At 43.5% G+C, this 19,459-nt stretch overlaps 1 protein-coding gene across 1 annotated transcript in view; it reads right to left on the bottom strand.

Annotated features, from left to right (window-relative positions):
- Positions 1–19,178, bottom strand: part of Best3 (bestrophin 3) — a 42,387-nt gene extending 23,209 nt beyond the window's left edge. The window contains exons 1-3 of the mRNA XM_059245388.1: positions 19,027–19,178; positions 14,972–15,066; positions 14,279–14,512 (exon numbers count right to left, since the gene is read on the bottom strand). Of these exons, the coding sequence (XP_059101371.1) occupies positions 14,279–14,512; positions 14,972–15,066; positions 19,027–19,178 (481 nt within the window). The remainder of the gene's footprint in view (positions 1–14,278; positions 14,513–14,971; positions 15,067–19,026) is intronic.
- Positions 19,179–19,459: the final 281 nt, after the last annotated feature.

Below are 19,459 nucleotides of genomic sequence, written 5' to 3' on the forward strand. Positions count from 1 at the left end.
TAAAATCAGAATACCAATAACTCTGAAAAGGGCAAAGATGTCATGCACTACCAAATATTTGGCCAACAATTAATTATGCATATAAAAATAAATAAGCATATCATCTCATTTATATGCAATTTTACTTTCTTTAAAAAAGAGAATTTTCTTTATGAATGTGTTATCTGTGGGTATATGTATGTGTATATGTGAATTTCACTTTATGAGTGTGTTATCTGTGGGTATATGTATGTGTATATGTGAGTTTGCATGGTGGCCAGAAGGGGGCATCAGAACCCCCGGAAGTAGTTACAGGGTTTTGTGAGCCACCTTGCATGGGTACTGGGATCTCAACTCTGATACACAGCAGCAAGGCGCTCTTTTTTTTTTTTTTTTTTTTTCTTTTTTTTGGTTTTTCAAGACAGGGTTTCTCTGTGTAGGTTTGCGCCTTTCCTGGAACTCACTCTGTAGTCCAGGCTGGCCTCGAACTCACAGAGATTCACCTGGCTCTGCCTCCCAAGTGCTGGGATTAAAGGCACGTGTCACCACCGCCTGGCAAAACTCTTTTTTTTTTTTTTTTTTTTTTTTTAATTTTCCAGAGCTGAGGACCAAACCCAGGGCCTTGTGCTTGCTAGGCAAGCACTCTACCACTGAGCTAAATCCCCAAGCCCTGCCAAGTGCTCTTAACGACGGAACCATCTCTCTAACTTCCACCACCTTTTTTTTTTTTTGAGACAGGGTCTCATGTAGCCCAAGTTGACCTCAAACTCACTATGTAGCTGATCCTGTGCCTCTATGTCCCATATACGGTATTACAGGCAGGTGCCACGGTTTGTTTGTTTGTTTGTTTTTATGTGGTGTTGAGGATCAAACCCAGGACTTTGTGCACGTTAGGCAGGAAGTCCAACTGAGCCATAGCTTTGGCTTGCTTTCACTTTTAGAATTATTTTGTTTATTTTTAATAACCAGTCAAATTATATGTACATCAAAGTATTGCCTTAAAATAAATTTCTATTATAAAAGTTTTGAAATTAGATTTATTTATATGTGTATGTGTGTCAATGCCACAGCACATGTGTAGGACTTAGAGAGCAGCTTCCAGGAGTTAACTTTCACCTTCCACAGGTCCTGGGGAGAGAGCTCAGGTTGCCAGGCTTGGCGAAGTTATTTACCTGCTGAGCCATCTTGCTAGCCCAAGAAAATTTCTTGACAATTTATTATCAGTCACTGTTTGGTTTTATACATATTTCATATCGCCATATGCTTAAGTGTTAATATATATTTCTCCTGTAAAAGGGGGCTAGTGAGCCGAAAGAGTTTAAGAGCCCTGATCTAGGGGGCTGGAGAGATGGCTCAGAGGTTAAGAACACTGGATGTTCTTCCAGAGGTCCTGAGTTCAATTCCCAGCATCCATATGGTAGCTCACAACCATCTGTAATGAGATCTCATGCCCTCCTCTGGCCTGCAGGGATACATGCAAACAGAACACTATTATACATAATAAATAATTAAATCTTAAAAAGAAAGAGCCCTGATGTAGAATATCTAGGGAAATTTCTCCTTTACATTTTGATTTATTAATCTAAGATTTGGCACAATAACACTTGTAAGGGTTAAGAGACTAAAATTTGAGAGTGTATAACAGAGCTCGGAGCAAGGAGTTGCGCGTGATTCCCAAGGCTGTTCCTTCCGCCTCATCCTGTCGGCATCCTGCTTGATCACATCCCCTTTCTGCGAAGCCAACTCTCATTCCTTCCTTCGTCCACCCAGGGATTTCTCTAATTTAAATTTCCTGTGTGGTGCTCAGTCTTGACTTGTAGTATAGCGATATTGTACATAATGAAAGGCAAGGACTACATTGGTCTTTTTTAGTCCCCACAGTATTTTGCACAAATTTTCAAAATGTATGTGCATAAAATGCAATTAGCTTGAGTTTCCAGAGACCTCCCTGAGCCTCAGGGTTTTCCTCTGTAACGATATCTGCTTTACCGCGATGATACTGGGGATAGAGCTCCGTGGTAGAGCGCACGTCTATCATGCTGGAAGCCGGCACCACACATCAGAAAGGCACGCCCCGCCCGTGGTGGGTGGAGGAGCCGGGATGCTAAACATACCTGAAGAGTTGAAGAGTTTAGCATACTTAGTGCTAAGGAACAATGTATCTTTGACACTTTATCTGGGCTCCTCCTTCACTCCCTCCTCTTCCCACACACGGGAAGCAGAGGAACAAGGTAGTAGGTTTATTTAATAACAAAACCTTCAAAGAGGATTTATTTTTACTACTTTTAATTACGCATGTGCTTGCACACATTCGTGGGTGCCCTCAGAAGCCAGAGGCATCAGACGGGGTGCTGAAAACTGAACTGCGGTCCTCTGCAAGAAGAATGTATGCTCTCAACCGCTGAGCCATCTCCCCAGCTCCATTTTCTTAACGTCTATGCATGAAGAAATGAACTTTATTTCTTCTTCTTTTTTTTTTTGTTTTGTTTTAAGAAATGGACTTTAAAAGCTTACAGTTTATGCTTGATTTTTTACCTTTTTAAAAAATAAAGGTTAATTAATTCAAGTGACATAAATATCCAAAAAGGCCAAATGAATATTCATGGAGAAAATAAGCCTCCCTTCGTCCCTAATCCCTTGTTTTTTTCCCTAGAGAAAATCACTATGACCAGTTTATTGTATAACATTCCAGAGAAATCTCATGGATGTTCATACACGTCTGTTTGTTAAACACAAATTATTTTTATTTATATACATATTTATAATTTACTTCTATTTTTATGTGTATATTAGAGGTTAAAAATGAATATGTAGCACTGTTATTTAAATGACTGCTCTCTACTAATATTAATAGTTGTTTACAATGCTTTATTTAATTAATTCTACCTTGAATAGACATTTAAGCTATTTCTAATTTTGAACCACAGTGGCCTTTTCATGGGGGCCTTAGGGATTGAACCCAGGACTTTGTATATGCTAGACAAGTGCTCTATGTCTTGAGCTAAATACCCAGCCCTGGTTCTAATGTTGTTACTGGAAATAATGCTGACATGACTTTCTTTGTTCCTATCCCTTTACCTCTCTCAAGTGGCTAGGAAATATTTTGATTTCGTCTAAATTATATTTTCTGAATGAAAGATTATTCCTAAAACTAATTTTAGTAGATATTCATTTTGGCTTATTTTAGCCTCCAAAATGTAATCATTTGCTACTGAAGTTCTGATGAAAACCCACTTTGCCTTAATACAACGCATTTACATCTGGGTCTGTCGTCTGCTTACAGATTTGGTTTTTCTATGTTGTTATGATCCCTCCTTAGCATGTAAGACTTAAGAGGTGGTGTTATAATAGAAAGTATGTCACGGAAGAAGCAAGACACACCATTTTGATAGTCATCCATTCCTCAAGCGGTGGAGTTCCCTAGGTCTCCTAGGTCTGTTGTGGCTCAGGCCAGTGTTCTCCAGAACGAGTTCCCAGACAGAAGACTTCGCTCTCAGAATCATCCCTGTCACCTAGCAAACTTGGGTAGGGCTGGCCCCACCTGCGGGCAGAAGTTCCTCAGTCAGGTCTGCTGTTACTGTGCCTTGGATACTTTTAGAAATGGTATCTTCTCCCCAGAGGTCTGAGTGGGGTCAGGTAGGGGCACGCTAAGTCTTCTTGGGCGACCTACTGAAATGGGAACCAGGCAGTTGCATGCTTATAAAGACTTGCAGGGAATTCTGACATGAAGCAACATTTGAAAACCACTGTCCTAATGGAGGAAGGTTCTGTTGATTCAGTATGTGAAATAAACGTAGTGATAGCTACAGCACCAATATTTACCTTTGACACTAGACCAGAATTATATCCAGTTTACTTACACTAGCTAAGGTTCTGCCCATGACTAGGGGATGGTACTTCTTCTGGAATTAAAAAAAAAAAAAAAAGGTCATTAATTATGCTCTTGTTTCTCAATAAAACTCAAAGTTGTTACATGTGATGGTTATTCTTGGTTGTCAACTTGACTCCATCTGGAATGAACCACAACCCAGAAACAGGGGTCACACCTGTGAGAGGTTTTCTGCTTGGCTTGAAGTGAATTAATCCACTTCTAGTCCAGACCTTTGAGGTAGGAAGACACACCCCTTTGATCCGGATCTTGAGTGGGGAAGCCATACTTTTAATCTGGGCCATACCTTCTGTGGGAAGTCTATATAAGGACATGGAAGAAGGAAGCTTTTGTTCTTGGCCCTCGCCTTACCAGCACATCCATTCCTTCACTGGCATTGGAGCCAACGTCTCTGGATTCCAGAGTATACTGAAGACCAGCTGAGACACCCAGCCTCGTGGACTGAGCAACTACTGGATTCTTGGACTTTCTGTTCACAGCCAGCCATTGTTGGATTAGCTGGACTACAGCCTGTAAGTCGTTCCAATAAATTCCTTTTATAGATGTAGAGGTTCATTCTGTAAGTTCTGTGACTCTAGAGAACCCTGATGAATGCAGCGCATGATCCAGATAATCCACCTTTTCTTTTAAAACAGGCTTACGGAGCATGATTAAATGTTATTATTATAATGGGGCTGGGGATTTAGCTCAGTGGTAGAGCACTTGCCTAGCAAGCACAAGGCCCTGGGTTCGGTCCTCAGCTCCAAGAAAAAAAAATGTTATTATAAGAAGTTAACCTTGGGTTATGACTTCCTTTATTCTGTAACCGATGGAATCTTCCCTTCTTTGTGGAACATGTGTTTTGGGGCAACTCAAACCGAGTCCCAAGACCCTCGCCATGCATATTCGGCTTAACAAACTTTCTGCTGCTTTGAAAACAGTTAATAGATGAATTTGGCTTTTCTTCTTCACTCCAGGCCTAAAAGCTTTCCACAGCTGTCCCTCCTTTAACTGGAAGCCTGTCTCAGCCATTCCACATCAACTGTCTAACACTTAGATTCTTGGGATTTAGAGTGCAATTAAAAAAAAAATGACCCCACTCACACACTGGCTGCAGTTTCTGTAATTTGGCCAAAGAACAACCTTGTGTCTGGTTATTTTTTACTTAGGATTGGGGATCAAATTGTGTTAGCGAGTCCCTTCTTGGCAGCTAAGCAGAAAGAAAATATTTAGAGTGAGGGCTTGGCTAGAGCCAGAGCTGGGTCCTGCGCTCTGGGAAGGACGCTTATTGACTGGAGGAGTCACAGAGAGGGAAGAAAGCTGGTGATTTTCAAGTTTTTTTTTTTCCAGCCCAAAGTTATTGATAATTTAATAGGTCCTGGGGAAGATGAATGAAGAGCAGAACTTAATGCATCGTCTAAGAGTACACAGTCAGAATGACTCCAGCCGTTCCCTGCTGGCTCAGACATCTAAAGTAATCCGATTTTGGAAATTAAATTGATGGTCGATTGCAAGAAAAGCTCTAGATGGGGGTGGTGGTCAGATCCACTTAGGGGGCATTAGTTAGGAAGTGTAATGTTATCATCATCAGCATCTCAGGTCACTGTAACTAGACACCAGTGCCTTAATATTAAAAAAAAAATTATTATCCTCATATCTAAGGCAAATTCATTATGGTTATCGCTATGCTGTATTATAGTTTAATTGTATTACAAATTAATTGCAGTTTGGCTGGTCTACCACCACCCTGTGGCCACATGTCCCCCTCCTTCAGGCCCCACGTCTGGTTTGGCAAGCTACTGCATATGCCTAGAACGTCTCTCGAGATCTCTTTTCTTTCTGGCTGGCTCAGCTCGGCCCAATGATTTTCATGTTACTCATGTGCAAAACAACCTTCTTTAATATGTCTAATCAGGGTGAGATATCCATATGCCTATCCTTATAGATGGATGCTTGTACTGACTTACAACTTGAGCTGTCGTTCCGTGGAGCAGGATTTGTTACTGGAAGGCAAATTTGTCATGTCTCTAAGCCAAAGGACCAATTAAATTCATTCGCAGGCAAGATCCCTGCCATCACAGATCCGTCTGCTGTAGATCGAGCCTGATTTTCCTCTGGTTGAAGCAGGGGCAGGTGTCTTTGGCCTTCTGGAGAGGCTCTGTTAGCAGAAGGACCACAGCTCTGCAGCTCCAAGCTCAAAGGCAGGCTCGGTTTAACGCCAGTTCTCCTCTAAGAGAAAGCTGTGTTGCCGGTGTCTTTCAAGAAGAGTCCACCATCTCTGACTCATTTCCAAATGCATATAACAGAGCCACCTCTTCAACTAAAGGTGCCCTTTGAATATAATGGGAGAGGTTTAGAAATCTCTGCTGAGGAGATGCAACGTGAGATTGAGGCAGAGACAGAATCATATCACATAGTTGTGCAGGGCAACACATCAGATCGTGAGCCACAGCGAGACAAATGTGGTTCAAAAAGTAACTGTCATTTCTTCTACATTGTGTGTTCACTGATTACTATACAAGATAGTATTGTTTCTATTCTATCCCGTGTCCCCCCATTTAATCCCACTAAAAACGATGCTCAGAAGTTTTTAGAATGAGTTAAGAACATGAACGCAACAGTAAGTTACAGCCCATCGATCAGAAGCCTGGAATAGGATACAAGAGAGTAAAAAATCAGCTTTTGAGGTGGCAATACCAGCTGAGGAGAATTATTCCTTTATTTCCCTATTACCAGAATATCTTCACTCGCCCATTTCTCCATTCCGAAGTGGATATTCTATTTGGCAAGTCATTGGATTTTATTCAATCCTCTCTCTCTCTCTCTCTCTCTCTCTCTCTCTCTCTCTCTCTCTCTCTCACACACACACACACACACACACACACACACACACACACACACACACGAAATAACATACACGCAAGCAATTAGTGCTTTTAGCCCCTTGCCTAAGTGGGCGCCCCTGAATTTCATTTGCCTTGACTGAACAACTTGCACCTGCCATGAGACACATCCAGGCTAACTCAGACTATACTGCAGGGTTCTGTTTTAAAACAAACCAGAGAACAAACAGACGAGTACAAAACAAAACAAAACAAAACAAAACAAAACAAAACAAAACAAAACAAAACTGGCTTGGCATGGTGGCAAATGCCTGGGACACACAGTCAAACCCTGTCTTAAAAAAAAAAGAAAAAGAAGCCAGGATGGTGGTGGCGCACACCTTTAATCCCAACACTCGGGAGGCAGAGCCAGGCGGATCTCTGTGAGTTCGAGGCCAGCCTGGTCTACAGAGTGAGATCCAGGACAGGCACCAAAACTACAGAGAAACCCTGTCTCGAAAAACAAAAAACAAAAAACAAAACAAAAATCTCTTGACAATTCAGTGACAGCCATCATACTTTCAGAAATACTGGACGGGCAGACTTTCACTCCAGCCACTGGCCCAGGGAGGCTGGCTGGTGGTGGCAGCCAGTTCCACCTTGCATGTTGCCTCCGAGTGGATCAAGAGGTGCACGCAGTGAGCCAGCTTTCCCTCACAGGGTGACATTCTGTCTGTTCGGGCTCATCATGTGAGAATATAGGAGTAACTGACTCAGCCTCTAGAAGTTCAGCCCACGGAGGAAGCTGGCGCAGGTGTGAATACCACGGTCCCTTTGGCCATCTCTCCTGCCGACACAGGACACCGGGACACTTAAACAGCCCAAGGATCCTGAGAACCAGGAACACACCCAAGAAAATGACAGCAGGCTGGAGGGCAGGAGTAAATATATAAAATCCAAGCGCTTTTCTCAGGGAAAGATCCTGGATTATGTGATCTGGCTAACCTTGCAGCCAGTGCATCTTAAGTCAGGGCTTCTTCTACTCACCAGCCACTTGGCAACCCAGCGCTCACTTGCAATTTATACCACGTGAGTCAGTAACTGACAACTCCAGTGTAGTCTCACCAGGGCTCCACCAGTCTCAGGAGAAGGCCCAGGGACTTTGGTTAAGGTTCCAGGGCTTTAAGAAGAGGAAACGAGCCAGGCAGTAGTAGCGCACACTCTGGAGGCAGAGGCAGGCAGATCTCTGTGATTTTGAGGCCAGCCTGGTCTACATAGTGAGTTCCAGGACAGCCAGAGCTGTTACACAGAGAAAACCTGTCTCAGAACACTACTCCTACCTACCCCCCCCCCCCCGCCGCTGCTGCCAAAAATAAAAAATAAAAAGAAAGAAAAGTAAAAGGGACCTTAAAAAAAAAAGTATCATGCTTAAATGTTCTTACTGAGTACAAAAGGAAAATATTCACTTCGGAGGAAGAGCGAGAAATACAATATGGAGACATGAAGTTCAGCTGTAAATGCATTTGTGTTGGCCTCTGAAGATGGTTAGTGCAGAGCAAAATTTATGGTAATTGTTACTGATCCTTGAGGACAGGGACCATTATGACCGTTTTTATGTTGTGTTCCTGCTGCTCAGCACAGAGACTGGTATACCATGTGTACTCAACTCGGCTTTAGTTTTACTTTAAAAAAAAAAGACTTATTTATGCATTTGTTTATATTTATCTAGGTGTATAAATTTTTGCCTGTATGTATGTATGTGCACGGTGAGCACATCTTGTGCCCAAGGAAACCAGAAGAGGGTGCTGGATTCTCTAGGGAGAACTAGACTGACTTACTGACCGTTGTGAGCGGCCATGTGGTGCTGAGAATCAAACCCAGATCCTCCAAAACAACAGCAAGTGTTTTTAATCACAGGGCCATCTTTCCATTCTCTTATTTTTTAATTAATCAATTCATTAATTAGTTACCTTTCCTTTAAGACAGGCTCTCGTGTGCCCAAGGCCAGCCTCAAACTTGTAACGTAGCTGAAGATAACCTTGAACTCCTGGTTTGTCTTTACTTGCCCAGCGCTGAGATTATGGGCACAAGCCTCCCTGTCTGGCTTTCTTCAGAGCTGGGGATTAGAACCAGAGCTTTGTGTATGCTGGGCAGGCTCTCTGCCAACCAACTGCATTCCCACCCCAAGGAAGCTTTATAGTATGTGCGAATGCCTGATAGTCATTGGGAGCTTTATCGCTGGCTCTGTGCTTTTCTATTCCCGTCTCTGTGCTTCTGATGAGTAATTTTGCTGAGAACTATTTTCTTCTCTGATACTTATGAAGTATTAGGTAAAAGATTTGGATTCCACTTGGTTCTAAAATATAAACCATCAGCTAAGGTCATGACCCCCGAGTTAGCAAAGATCCAGGATTATGCACTTGGCTTGGAGTGAGTGACATTTTCCAGGGCAGGTGATCGGAATGACTAGAATTTTCCAGAACGAGTTCAGAGTCAACAAGCAAAAATGAGCCTCTCTGGCAGTCCCTCTGATAAGTAACGGACGGCCCACACTTCAGCGACTTCACGGCACGATTGACTTATTTTGAGTTCAATTTTTAGTATAAGTAGAAATAGAAAGCTTTTTATTTTTAATTTGAGAAATTTAACCCGTGATGACAAAGAATCAGATCTATCTTCCTGGGAAGCATGCAGCGCGGTTTTTCCATGCCTCAGAATGATAGAATTTGACTGTTTCATTTAAAAACAAAGAAAGTTCAGAGACTGGCAGAGAAGGTCCAGGCTGGCTGCTCTCCATTCTTCTACCCTCTCACCTGCCTCCTCCTGCCCCTCACAGAGGTTGTGCAGGCAAGAGCCCCAGCGAAGCAGTTGGGCGAAGAGCTTTGGAGGACCCAGTCTTAAATCTCAGTATCTGGTAGCCTGTGATTCCGGGACCGCTCACCACTGTCTGTAGGGGCTTGTTAGATACACTGACATCTTCCAGCATTGGTTTTTATCAGTAGCTGATGTGTACTCAACTTCTAGATACATACTATTTCTTACGGGTGACTTTAAGTAGGGTAGTCAGTAGATAAGGTGTGTATGTGTGTGTGTTTAGATGTGTGTGTTTGTGTGTGTGTGTGTGTATATGTGTGCATATGTGTGTGTGTGGGGGGGAGTGTGTGTGTCCTTAACATTGCCCACTTATTTTGCCCCCTTAGTGCAGGGTAGTGGCATAGTTATGAGTCCTCTATCCTCTTAGGCAGGGATTAGGTGCCCTGGCTCTGGACTCAGGACATCTGCCAAACATTTTCCACCGTCTCCAACTTCCTATTCTTCCCAGAAACCTTGGCACAGGCGAAAACCAGTCAGGGAGTGAGGGGGGCAGGTGTCCAGCGGGACAACTTGGAAACAGCCTGGATGAGACTGAGTCAGCCCTCTCTAGGGGGGAAGGAGCCAGACACTGCGTGAGTCAGCTCTGCTGCCATAGACTGAGGGTGCTGGCCGGGGCAGCAGGAAACGCCGGGCTCTGGGGCTGTTCCTGCAGCTCGGTAGCTTGGAACCTTTGCTCTATCACCTGACACACAGCCCTGATATCGTACACGCGCTGTGTGCACGAATTTACATTCTTCGGAGCACAAGCCATGTCCTCTGCCCCTTTTATAAAACACACACACACACACACACACACACACACACACACACACACACACACACACAAAGGTTCAGGAAGAGGCCCCCCCCCTTATTTTTGTTTTGTCTTTTGAGGTGTGATCTTGCTATGTAGTCCTGTCTGGCCAGGAACTCACGCGCTGTAGCTCAGGTTGGCCTTGAACTTGGGACAATCCTTTTGCTGCAGTCCCCATTAGACCCCTGCCTCAAGATAAACAAGGCCTTTTAATGGAGGTTGTGAGTCATAGGCTCATGGGCCCTAAGAAAGATTTTGGCTCCATTTGCTCTCTCTTAGATCTGTCTCCTTCAGCCAGTCCAAAGGAACTAAATAAAAATTTTAATCCAGAACTATGCTCGGTATGCACAAACAAGTGGCTCAAACTCTGCCCGAGGGCACACCTTAGCCGGCTGCAGTCCCTGGTCAGCCCAGGCTGAATCTACTCCGTCTTCGTCGTTGGTACCGGGTAGTAGAAATGACTGGAATCCCCTCTCCTTTCTTTTTTTTTTTTTGCCCAGGGAATCAGAAAAAGAGGTGTTGTTCTTTTGTTGGCTTTTTTTTTTGTTTTTTGTTTTTTGAGACAGGGTTTCTCTGTGTAGCTTTGCGCCTTTCCTGGAACTCACTTGGTAGCCCAGGCTGGCCTCGAACTCACAGAGATCCGCCTGGCTCTGCCTCCCGAGTGCTGGGATTAAAGGCGTGCGCCACCACCACCCGGCGGCTTTTGTTTTTAAAGCATCCCTTAAACCATTCAGTACTTTTCAAGTTCACCATGTGAAAAATGACAGGGAGCCAAGAATGGTGACGCACAGTTTTGATTCCCTGCACCAGGGAGGCTGAGGCAGAAGGACTCCTGTGTGAGGAGACTGTCTTAAAATACAGAGAGGGAAGGAGAGACACGGAGGCATGTTTAACAGAAGGGGTCTAAGCAGCACTTCTAAGGGTTCAAGTTTTTTGATCCAGTAGATTCAAAGTGGAGTACAATGCACTTTAAGTGAGCAGCCAAATGCTGAGGTCTGTGGGTCTGTGGATTGTGGTTTCAGACACACAACTTTAAATGCATACCAGTGAGTGAATGGCTCTTGTTTTTCAGACTCCCTTGCAATGGTAAGGGTATGGATAGTGGGGACAGAAGTAATATCTGACATCCAGGTACCTTAGAAAGGAAAAGGCCTGATTGCGTGTGCATGGCAGCCATTTGTACAAGTGTGCTGTGAATAACACACTCAAAGGAAATGAAGTCACACCACGCTCCTGCTTACCCTGTTTGCTCATGTGCCTGCAGACCCGGGCCCAGTTCAGCCCTGGGAGCTCAGGTCGGACCAGAGGCCCCAAAGTCCTCTCTATTGGTGGCTGGCCCGGCTCCTCAGGATGCTCTTTTAACACGGAGCTGACGCTAAGAGGATGCGATTTGCTTTGAGAATGAGGCTGACCAGAGCCCTTCTGTGCCAGAATGTGTCAGAACTATAGAAGTAGTACTGCTTCACCCAAACTTTTCCTGTTTGCTGTTTTTCTACCTACCTTCAGAGCAGGTCCTTCTTAACATCTTTATTCTTTATATATTTATATATAAGAAACCGAAGTTGCCAAGGAGCGTTTCAGGTTAGTTATTCTGAAGCAGTATCCTACTTTTACCTTCGGAGGGCAGCGGGTGGTTAATTTGGTTTTGGTTCCCGGTGTCACACACAACACACCTGAATGTTTGCCAGACTACTCAGACTTCTGCTTGGGCCCCCCACTGATTCCCTGCCCCCCACCACTTCCTCACATACATACACCCTCGCTTTCCTTCCCCTCCCCAACTTTCTCCATCTCATGATGAAAATAGATCAAGAAGACCTGGATGTCATGGACACAAAGGAGTCTTCAGTAGTGATCCAAATGCTGTGCCATGCTGTTCTAGATGATTCCTGTATAGCGGCAAGAAATGGCATACCACTTGCCGGGTGCTAGGAATTGCTCTGAGTACTTTGTGACCATTAACTTACTTAGTTCTCACAGTGAATCTACAAGATCTATAACATAGGTGCTATCGGCCAGGAGCTGGCGGCGCACGCCTTTGATCCCAGCACTCGGGAGGCAGAGCCGGGCAGATCTTTGTGAGTTCGAGGCCAGCCTGGTCTACAGAGCAAGCTCCAGGACAGGCACCAAAGCTACACAGAGAAACCGTGTCTCGAAAAACCAACCAACCAACCAACCAACCAACCAACAAACAAAACCATAGGTGCTAGCATAAGCCCATTTTATAGATGAAGAAACTGAGGCACAGAAAGGCTAAGTACCTAAACAACACCATGTAACTAGTGGACAGTGGAGGAGTCAGAATCCCAACCTTTATGCTATACTTAGTTATTATCTGTATCTCCCATAAACACACAGCAACAACAACAACAAATTAAAAAACTAACAATATTCTTTTTGGAGGAAAAAGGAAACAAGATTATGATCTGATTCAGAGACTGTAGCCTAAACGAAGGTGGAATTTTTCCGAGTCCTCAGATCGTCACTGTGGGCCAAGAATGACCTCACTCAATCCTCTCGCCACTGAAGGCCGGTTTTACAGCTTCTGTGTCAAATATTTACATAGCAAAGAGAACCATCCTTCACACGTGACTCATTTTCGGCATGCTAGCCCCAAGCACCCAGATAGAACTCCTACGTCTACCGTCTCCTACGAAGCACTGGAGAGATAAGAGGCCCACACTGAGGGAGCCTTTGACAACCACATCTGGGGAGGAGGGTTTACCTGGATAAAAACGGACACACAGACTCCTTCCAGAACCGATGGTGCTTCAAGATGCATGCCATCATAATGTTTCGGAGTCTGAATCTTAATTGTGTTGCATAGCTTGTAATCAATCGCTTTAAATCCGCCCTTTACTGTTTTCATGGTGTCTCGGGACCTATCCAAAACAGCTGTAAACTAGGCGCGGTGACTCACATCTGTAATCCCACTCCCAGGGAAGCTAAGGCTGGAGGATTGCAGTGAGTTCAGGGCCAGCTTGGGCTACATAGTGATAACCTGCTGTGGGAAGTTCTGTATGGCAAATGTGTTGCTAATTAATCAATAAAACACTGATTGGCCGTTGGCTAGGCAGGAAGTATAGGCGGGGCAAGGAGGAGAATAAAGCTGGGAAGTGGAAGGCTGAGTCAGAGAGACACTGCCAGCCGCCACGATGAGAAACAGCATATGAAGATGCCGGTAAGCCACGAGCTATGTGGCAAGGTATAGATTAATAGAAATGGGTTAATTCGTGATAGAAGAAGTAGATAACAAGAAGCCTGCCACGGCCATACAGTTTGTAAGCAATATAAGTCTCTGTGTTTACTTGGTAGGGTTTGAGCAGCTGTGGGACTGGCAGGTGAAAGAGATTTGCCCTGACTATGGGCCAGGCAGGAAAACTCTAGCTACAATAACCTGTCTCAAAAACAACAACAAAAGACAAAACAAAGCAAAACAACTCAGAACAAAATAAACACAATGGCTGTACGATACTGGAAAATTGTAAGGTACTACACAGGAAAGGTTGCTTGGACGATTGTGATCATCATCATCACTGTACTTATCTCAAGACATCTTGACTTCCGACTACTTTTCTCCTCTACCTCCAAAGTAAACTTCTTGAGGGCAGGAATCACACCTTACTTATCTCTGCCCTTTAAGAACTCTTCTGAGGATGTAGCTCAGTGGTAGAGCATTTGCCTAGCATAACCAAGGCCCTGGATTCAATCCCGAGCACTACCACCAAAGGAAAATAATAAGAAAAACATCTCTTTAAGCCTATCTCGAAAAACCAAAAAAAGAAAAAAAAAAAAGATTTCTTCTGGCACACAGGAGGCAACCCACAAACATTTCTTGAATGAGTACACTTAGGTGCTTTCTAGAGTATTTTGGTGATTCCTACGTCTGATAGACACATGAACTTGACAGAAAGAGCCCACGAGAAGAAAGCGTGCACATACCTGCTTCGACCACGTGGTCCATGGTCGGAAACCTTTTGTACACCGCCGTGCTCACGGAGCGGAAGATGAGCAGGGACGTGAGGTTGACATAGCGCATCAGCGTCCTTCTGAGCAGGCGCCCGTGCTGGTCGCTCCCGTGGACACTGCTGGAGATGAGGAACATGAGCCTGTCTGGCCAAGGCAGATTCACAAACTGGTTCCACCATCGGTTCACTACCAGAGTGACATAGAACCCTGCGGGGTAACCGGAAGTCATCATGCAGTTTCTTACAGCAGACACCTCAACGGACACACTTTCAGCAGAACTTTAGCCTTTTTTAGGGGTTCGAGATCTGAAAGGATGCTATCATCCATACCTTATGTTTTTCCCTCCAAGAAGGGGGGTGGGGGCGCCCTATGTGCCTGGCAAGGTGAGGGGCACCCAGTAAGTGGGTATTAGGACTGAAATGTTGACTGCAGAAGTGGAGGGTTAGTGAAGAGAAAGCTCAGTTGTCCCATAGCAGATCATGACCTCAAACTGTCGGATGTTAATTTAGCAGAAGCAGCCCTGAAGGCAAACTTTAGGGACGGCCGCGTGCCCTTGCAAGCAGCGGCTTTCCCGGCATGCCTCTCAGCCCGGAAGCACTCATGCAGTCGTGTGTCATCTCACGGAGACAGCGGTGTGGCTGCATTCTGCGTGTGACCTATACTTACCAAGCACAAAGGTTACTGGAATTTGCTCAGCATATCTGTCACAGTAAATTGATAATTTTTCAAAGTAACGTTTTTGGGCTCCTGTAAGTAACAATCTGGAGCAAAAATAAAACGCACAGCCCTTTATGATATGGTATTTCTGCACCAGCAGCCGTCAAGTGCAAACAGTTAAGCACAAATAATCTCAGTTGTTGTTGTAAAGGAACTCTATATTTTTGTTCCTTTTTTTTCAAACAGATGTGTCTCCAAAGTCTTTAAAAAATTGCTTTGTGCTTCAAGTATTCAAGTTTTTAGCACAGAAGTCTCTTGGCCGTTAAATGAAGGATTTCTTAACCATTTTTGTTTCTTTTTTTTTTTTTTTTTCTTTTTTTTTTGGTTTTTCGAGACAGAGTTTCTCTGTGTAGCTTTACGCCTTTCCTGGAACTCACTTGGTAGCCCAGGCTGGCCTCGAACTCACAGAGATCCGCCTGTCTCTGCCTCCTGAGTGCTGGGCTTAAAGGCGTGCGCCACCACCGCCTGGCCATTTTTGTTTCTTAAAACTTTATATTTTTAGAGTTTTTATATAATTGATTCATTGGATTTTGGAGAAAAATACGTCACAAAAGAGTTTATTTTTATTTTCTTTCTTTCCACTGAGAATCAAAGGTAGGTCAGCCCAGGTACCCGGCAGACACGCTCACTGAATTCCAGCCTCATATTTTCCTTTTCATTTTTGAGACAGGGTCTCACTGAAGTTGCCCAGCCTGGCTTGAGCTCACTCTGTAGACCAAGCAGGTCTCAAACTTGTAATTCTCATGCCTCAGCCACCCAAGTAGCTGGGGTTACAGCCCTGCGCCACCAGACCTGGTTTCCACTTCTCAATTATTCATCAGGAATACTTACAAGAAAGAGAGTATTGATTTGGTGGGTCAGAGTTATTAAGTCATTATTAACAACATTAGACATCTTGATCTTAATTCAGAATGTGTTAATTAATTTAATTAAGTAAATTAGCACATTCTAGATTGTGCATATCACACGTCAAGTAATATTATAATTGTTTACTTTAACACTCATAATTACTTGGAATACAGATAAAGCTGATTTTATCTTAAACGTGGAAACTGTTACATTTTGCCACTGTCTTAAAACTTTTCCTGTAGCTCTGACTTAACCTCCCCAAACTCTTTTTCTGACTGTTAAACACATCTGCCCATAACGAGACCATTATTATGCTTTAGGGAGGGAATTCAGAGCCCCCAAAAATCTCTAAAGGCAGGCTAGTAATAATCACCAAAATGTGGAAAGAGAAACCACATATGAATTTGCAGAGGTCGATAGTGCAGTTCATCTCAAGGATGAAGAAATCTAAGGAAAGAACCACCAGAACAAGTACCAACAGTTCCCTTGGCTAGAATGTTGATAAAGAAGCAGACAGAGGGCCAGTGAGGGAACTGTATCCAACCAATGAGGCTGCAGGCAGAGCTGGTACTGGTGAGGAAGGAGTTTGGGGTCCAGGGGTGTGTGGAGTTCCTGTCTCAGCTTTGGACGAGGTGATAGAGTTCATAGAATCAGGGGAAGTGACAAGAGAGGCACTGGCTGGATTCTCAAGCCTGAGAGGGTCGTGTTGATGACAAGTCACAGACAGGGTGGCTTTCTGCTACGTAAATAGAAATGGTCAAAGAGTATTTAGAGTGGAACGTGTAGCTCTTAGGACCAGTTAGGCCAAGCCAGGGTACAGCACAGGTCTGTGTATTGTCTAGTCTCTAGGAGTCTCAGTTTTTTGTTTTTGTTTTTGTTTTTTTTAGCTTATGGTTCCGTAGAGATAAAAAAAAATCAATTATATAAATAATTTTAAAGCATATATCTTCAAACATAGAACCAAAATGGGTAATATTAATACTACTTGGCCAAAGAAATATGAATAATAGAAACAAATTTTCTTAGCTAGAAATTACCACAGAGATTATTTTATCATTCCTCCAAATTGGAAGAGAGAGAACCAAAGTCTACAGCAGGCACAAGAATGAACTCTGTTTATATCTCCCACAGGTCTGCTTTACTTTCTTGACCTAGTAATCCAACAGTTCTTGATAAATCTTTAAGACAAAAAGGATCTACTTGGGCTGGAGAGATGGCTCAGTGGTTAAGAGCACTGACTGCTCTGCCAGAGGACCCAGGTTCAATTCCCAGCACCCACATGGCAGCTTACAACTGCCTGTAACTCCAGTTCCAGGGGATCTGGTACCTTCACACAGATATACATGCAGGCAAAACACCAAAGCACATGAAATAAATAAAATTTTTAAAAATCGACTTTTCCAAGAATTTACAATGAAACTTGTAAAAAAAAAAAAAAAAAAGAAGGAGAAACCAAATTAAATTGATTTTTACAAATATATGCACTCTTTGATTTTTGGAAAGACAAAAGTCTGTGTAGACTTTGGGGGGTAAGAGTTTGATACTGGAGCAAAAGTTGAGACCCCAGAGAGCATTTCTGGCAATACAGTGATGGTTCTCAGGGCTTTTTCTATTCTAAGCAGCAGTAGCAACAGTCAACTCACATTAGTAAAAACAGACTAAGGATATAGAGAGTTATCCTGGAATGCCGCTAATCTGCCACCATTTCATATCCCAAAGGTTCGTGTGACATATGACTAAGCTGTTAAGATAATCTATAAGGTATCTGAAAAACATAAGACGTCTCTAAGGACATTTGCCAAAATTTATCCTTGCGATTTTTGCCTTGGTGTTTTTTGTTTTGGTTATTTCGGTTATTTGAACCCAGGACCTAGCACTTGCTTATCAAGTGAGCTAAACCCCAGCCCCACAAAATCCATCTAATGTGTACACTCATTTGGAATAGTAGTGTTTTGTTTTGTTTTTGAGACAGAGTCTCTTGTAGCCCACGTAGCCAAGGACTGTCTTGAAGTTCAGATCCACCTGCCTCCGCCTCCTCCATGCTGGGATTACAGGTCTATGCCATCATGCCTGGCTTTATGTGATGCTAGGAAATGAACCCAGGACTCCATGCATGCTAGGCAGGTACTCTACCACCTGAGCTGGCTACATCCTCAGCCCTAGGATGGAAGCTTTGATGCATAACAAAATAATTGTTCAACATTTCGCTCTGGGTAACGCTCAGCCAACTAAATGAACATCCCTCCTCTCCAAGTGGAGTCTCGTAACCGCAGGGAAGGATGTAGGTAAAATTGGTGACTCCTCACAATTTGTTCATCTGTGGTAGAAGAAAGAATTATATACCTAGCTAAGGTGGAAATATGGCCTTAAAAACCTGAAGCTTTCCTATTAGTTTCCTCCAATGAGTCAATTTTAGTTTAATGACTCATCAAGCTTCTTTTCTTAGCATACTGATGAAATTTTATCAAGACTGTAATTTTGAGTTATTGAGAGGTGGCTATGCTCAAAGTCTCTATCGACCTGACAGGAACACACCTTGATGTAACAAAGAATAAATACCTCCTTTTGCGAAAATGACGTCCTGAAATCAGAAGACATAAAGAGAACAAATTATTCTTCGGGCCTTAATTCTTTGGTTGCGGCACTGGTAAGGTTGGAGAACAACCGTCCCGGGGCAGAGCTTACCATCCGGACTAAAGGCAAGCTACCTGGGAAATTCTGTTCACCCAGATGTTAACTCCATATGGAGTTGCAGCAAGCTGTCGGGTCACAAGTTCAAACTCTGAGTGACATGGTTTGGGAGAATCACAAAAGTATGTGTCTGTGGGCTTTGCCGTTAATCATCACACGATAAGGGTGTAAGGTTAAATCTTTGCATTTACGCCTAAACCAGCGTGGCTGACACCTCATCAGGATCAGTTCCTGTGGGGCTGGAATGCGAGCCCGTTGTCTCTGGCAGTCGCTGACTCCTAATACATGGTTAGGTGTGGATTAAAATACCCTGTCCCGAAGAGAAAAAACGACAGAGAAGTTCATGCAGAGGGAGAGGTTACGTAATGCGAAGGCCAGCGGCAACCAAGGGGATCTGATTTTTGAGACTGTACTCTTACATAACATCTGAGGGCCATTTAAGGAGACATGCAAAGCGAAAGTACCTGTACACCAGACTGATTGCTGTGTAAAGAACAGCAAAAACAATAAACTCCCTGTACAGTAGCTTGTAGATGCTGCCTCTCCACTTGAGGAGCAACCTATGAAATCCAAAAAAAGTTGCATTTGCTACTTTACTGGAGTAAGTGACAGTCATCTCGGATAGTTTTGTTCTAGAAGAGCAAGAAGACAAAAAAACATAGGTGAAAATCACGTTTGATGTCTGCATTGGCATGCACTTTTTTTTTTTTTTTTTTAAATAATCAGAGGAGACTAAAGCCGGCAACTAATTAGCCAATCCACCCTTCCTACATTCCTGCACTCCTTTTTTTACAATTTAGAAGTTGTAGATAGCACCATCTCACCATCTAGAATCTCAGTCCTAGACCTTAGAGCACAGAAAGAGAGGAAGGTGGTCTCAGGAAAGAGTGTTCTTAA

This window comes from Peromyscus eremicus, chromosome 18 (assembly GCF_949786415.1).
Source record: "Peromyscus eremicus chromosome 18, PerEre_H2_v1, whole genome shotgun sequence".
NCBI lineage: Eukaryota > Metazoa > Chordata > Mammalia > Rodentia > Cricetidae > Peromyscus > Peromyscus eremicus.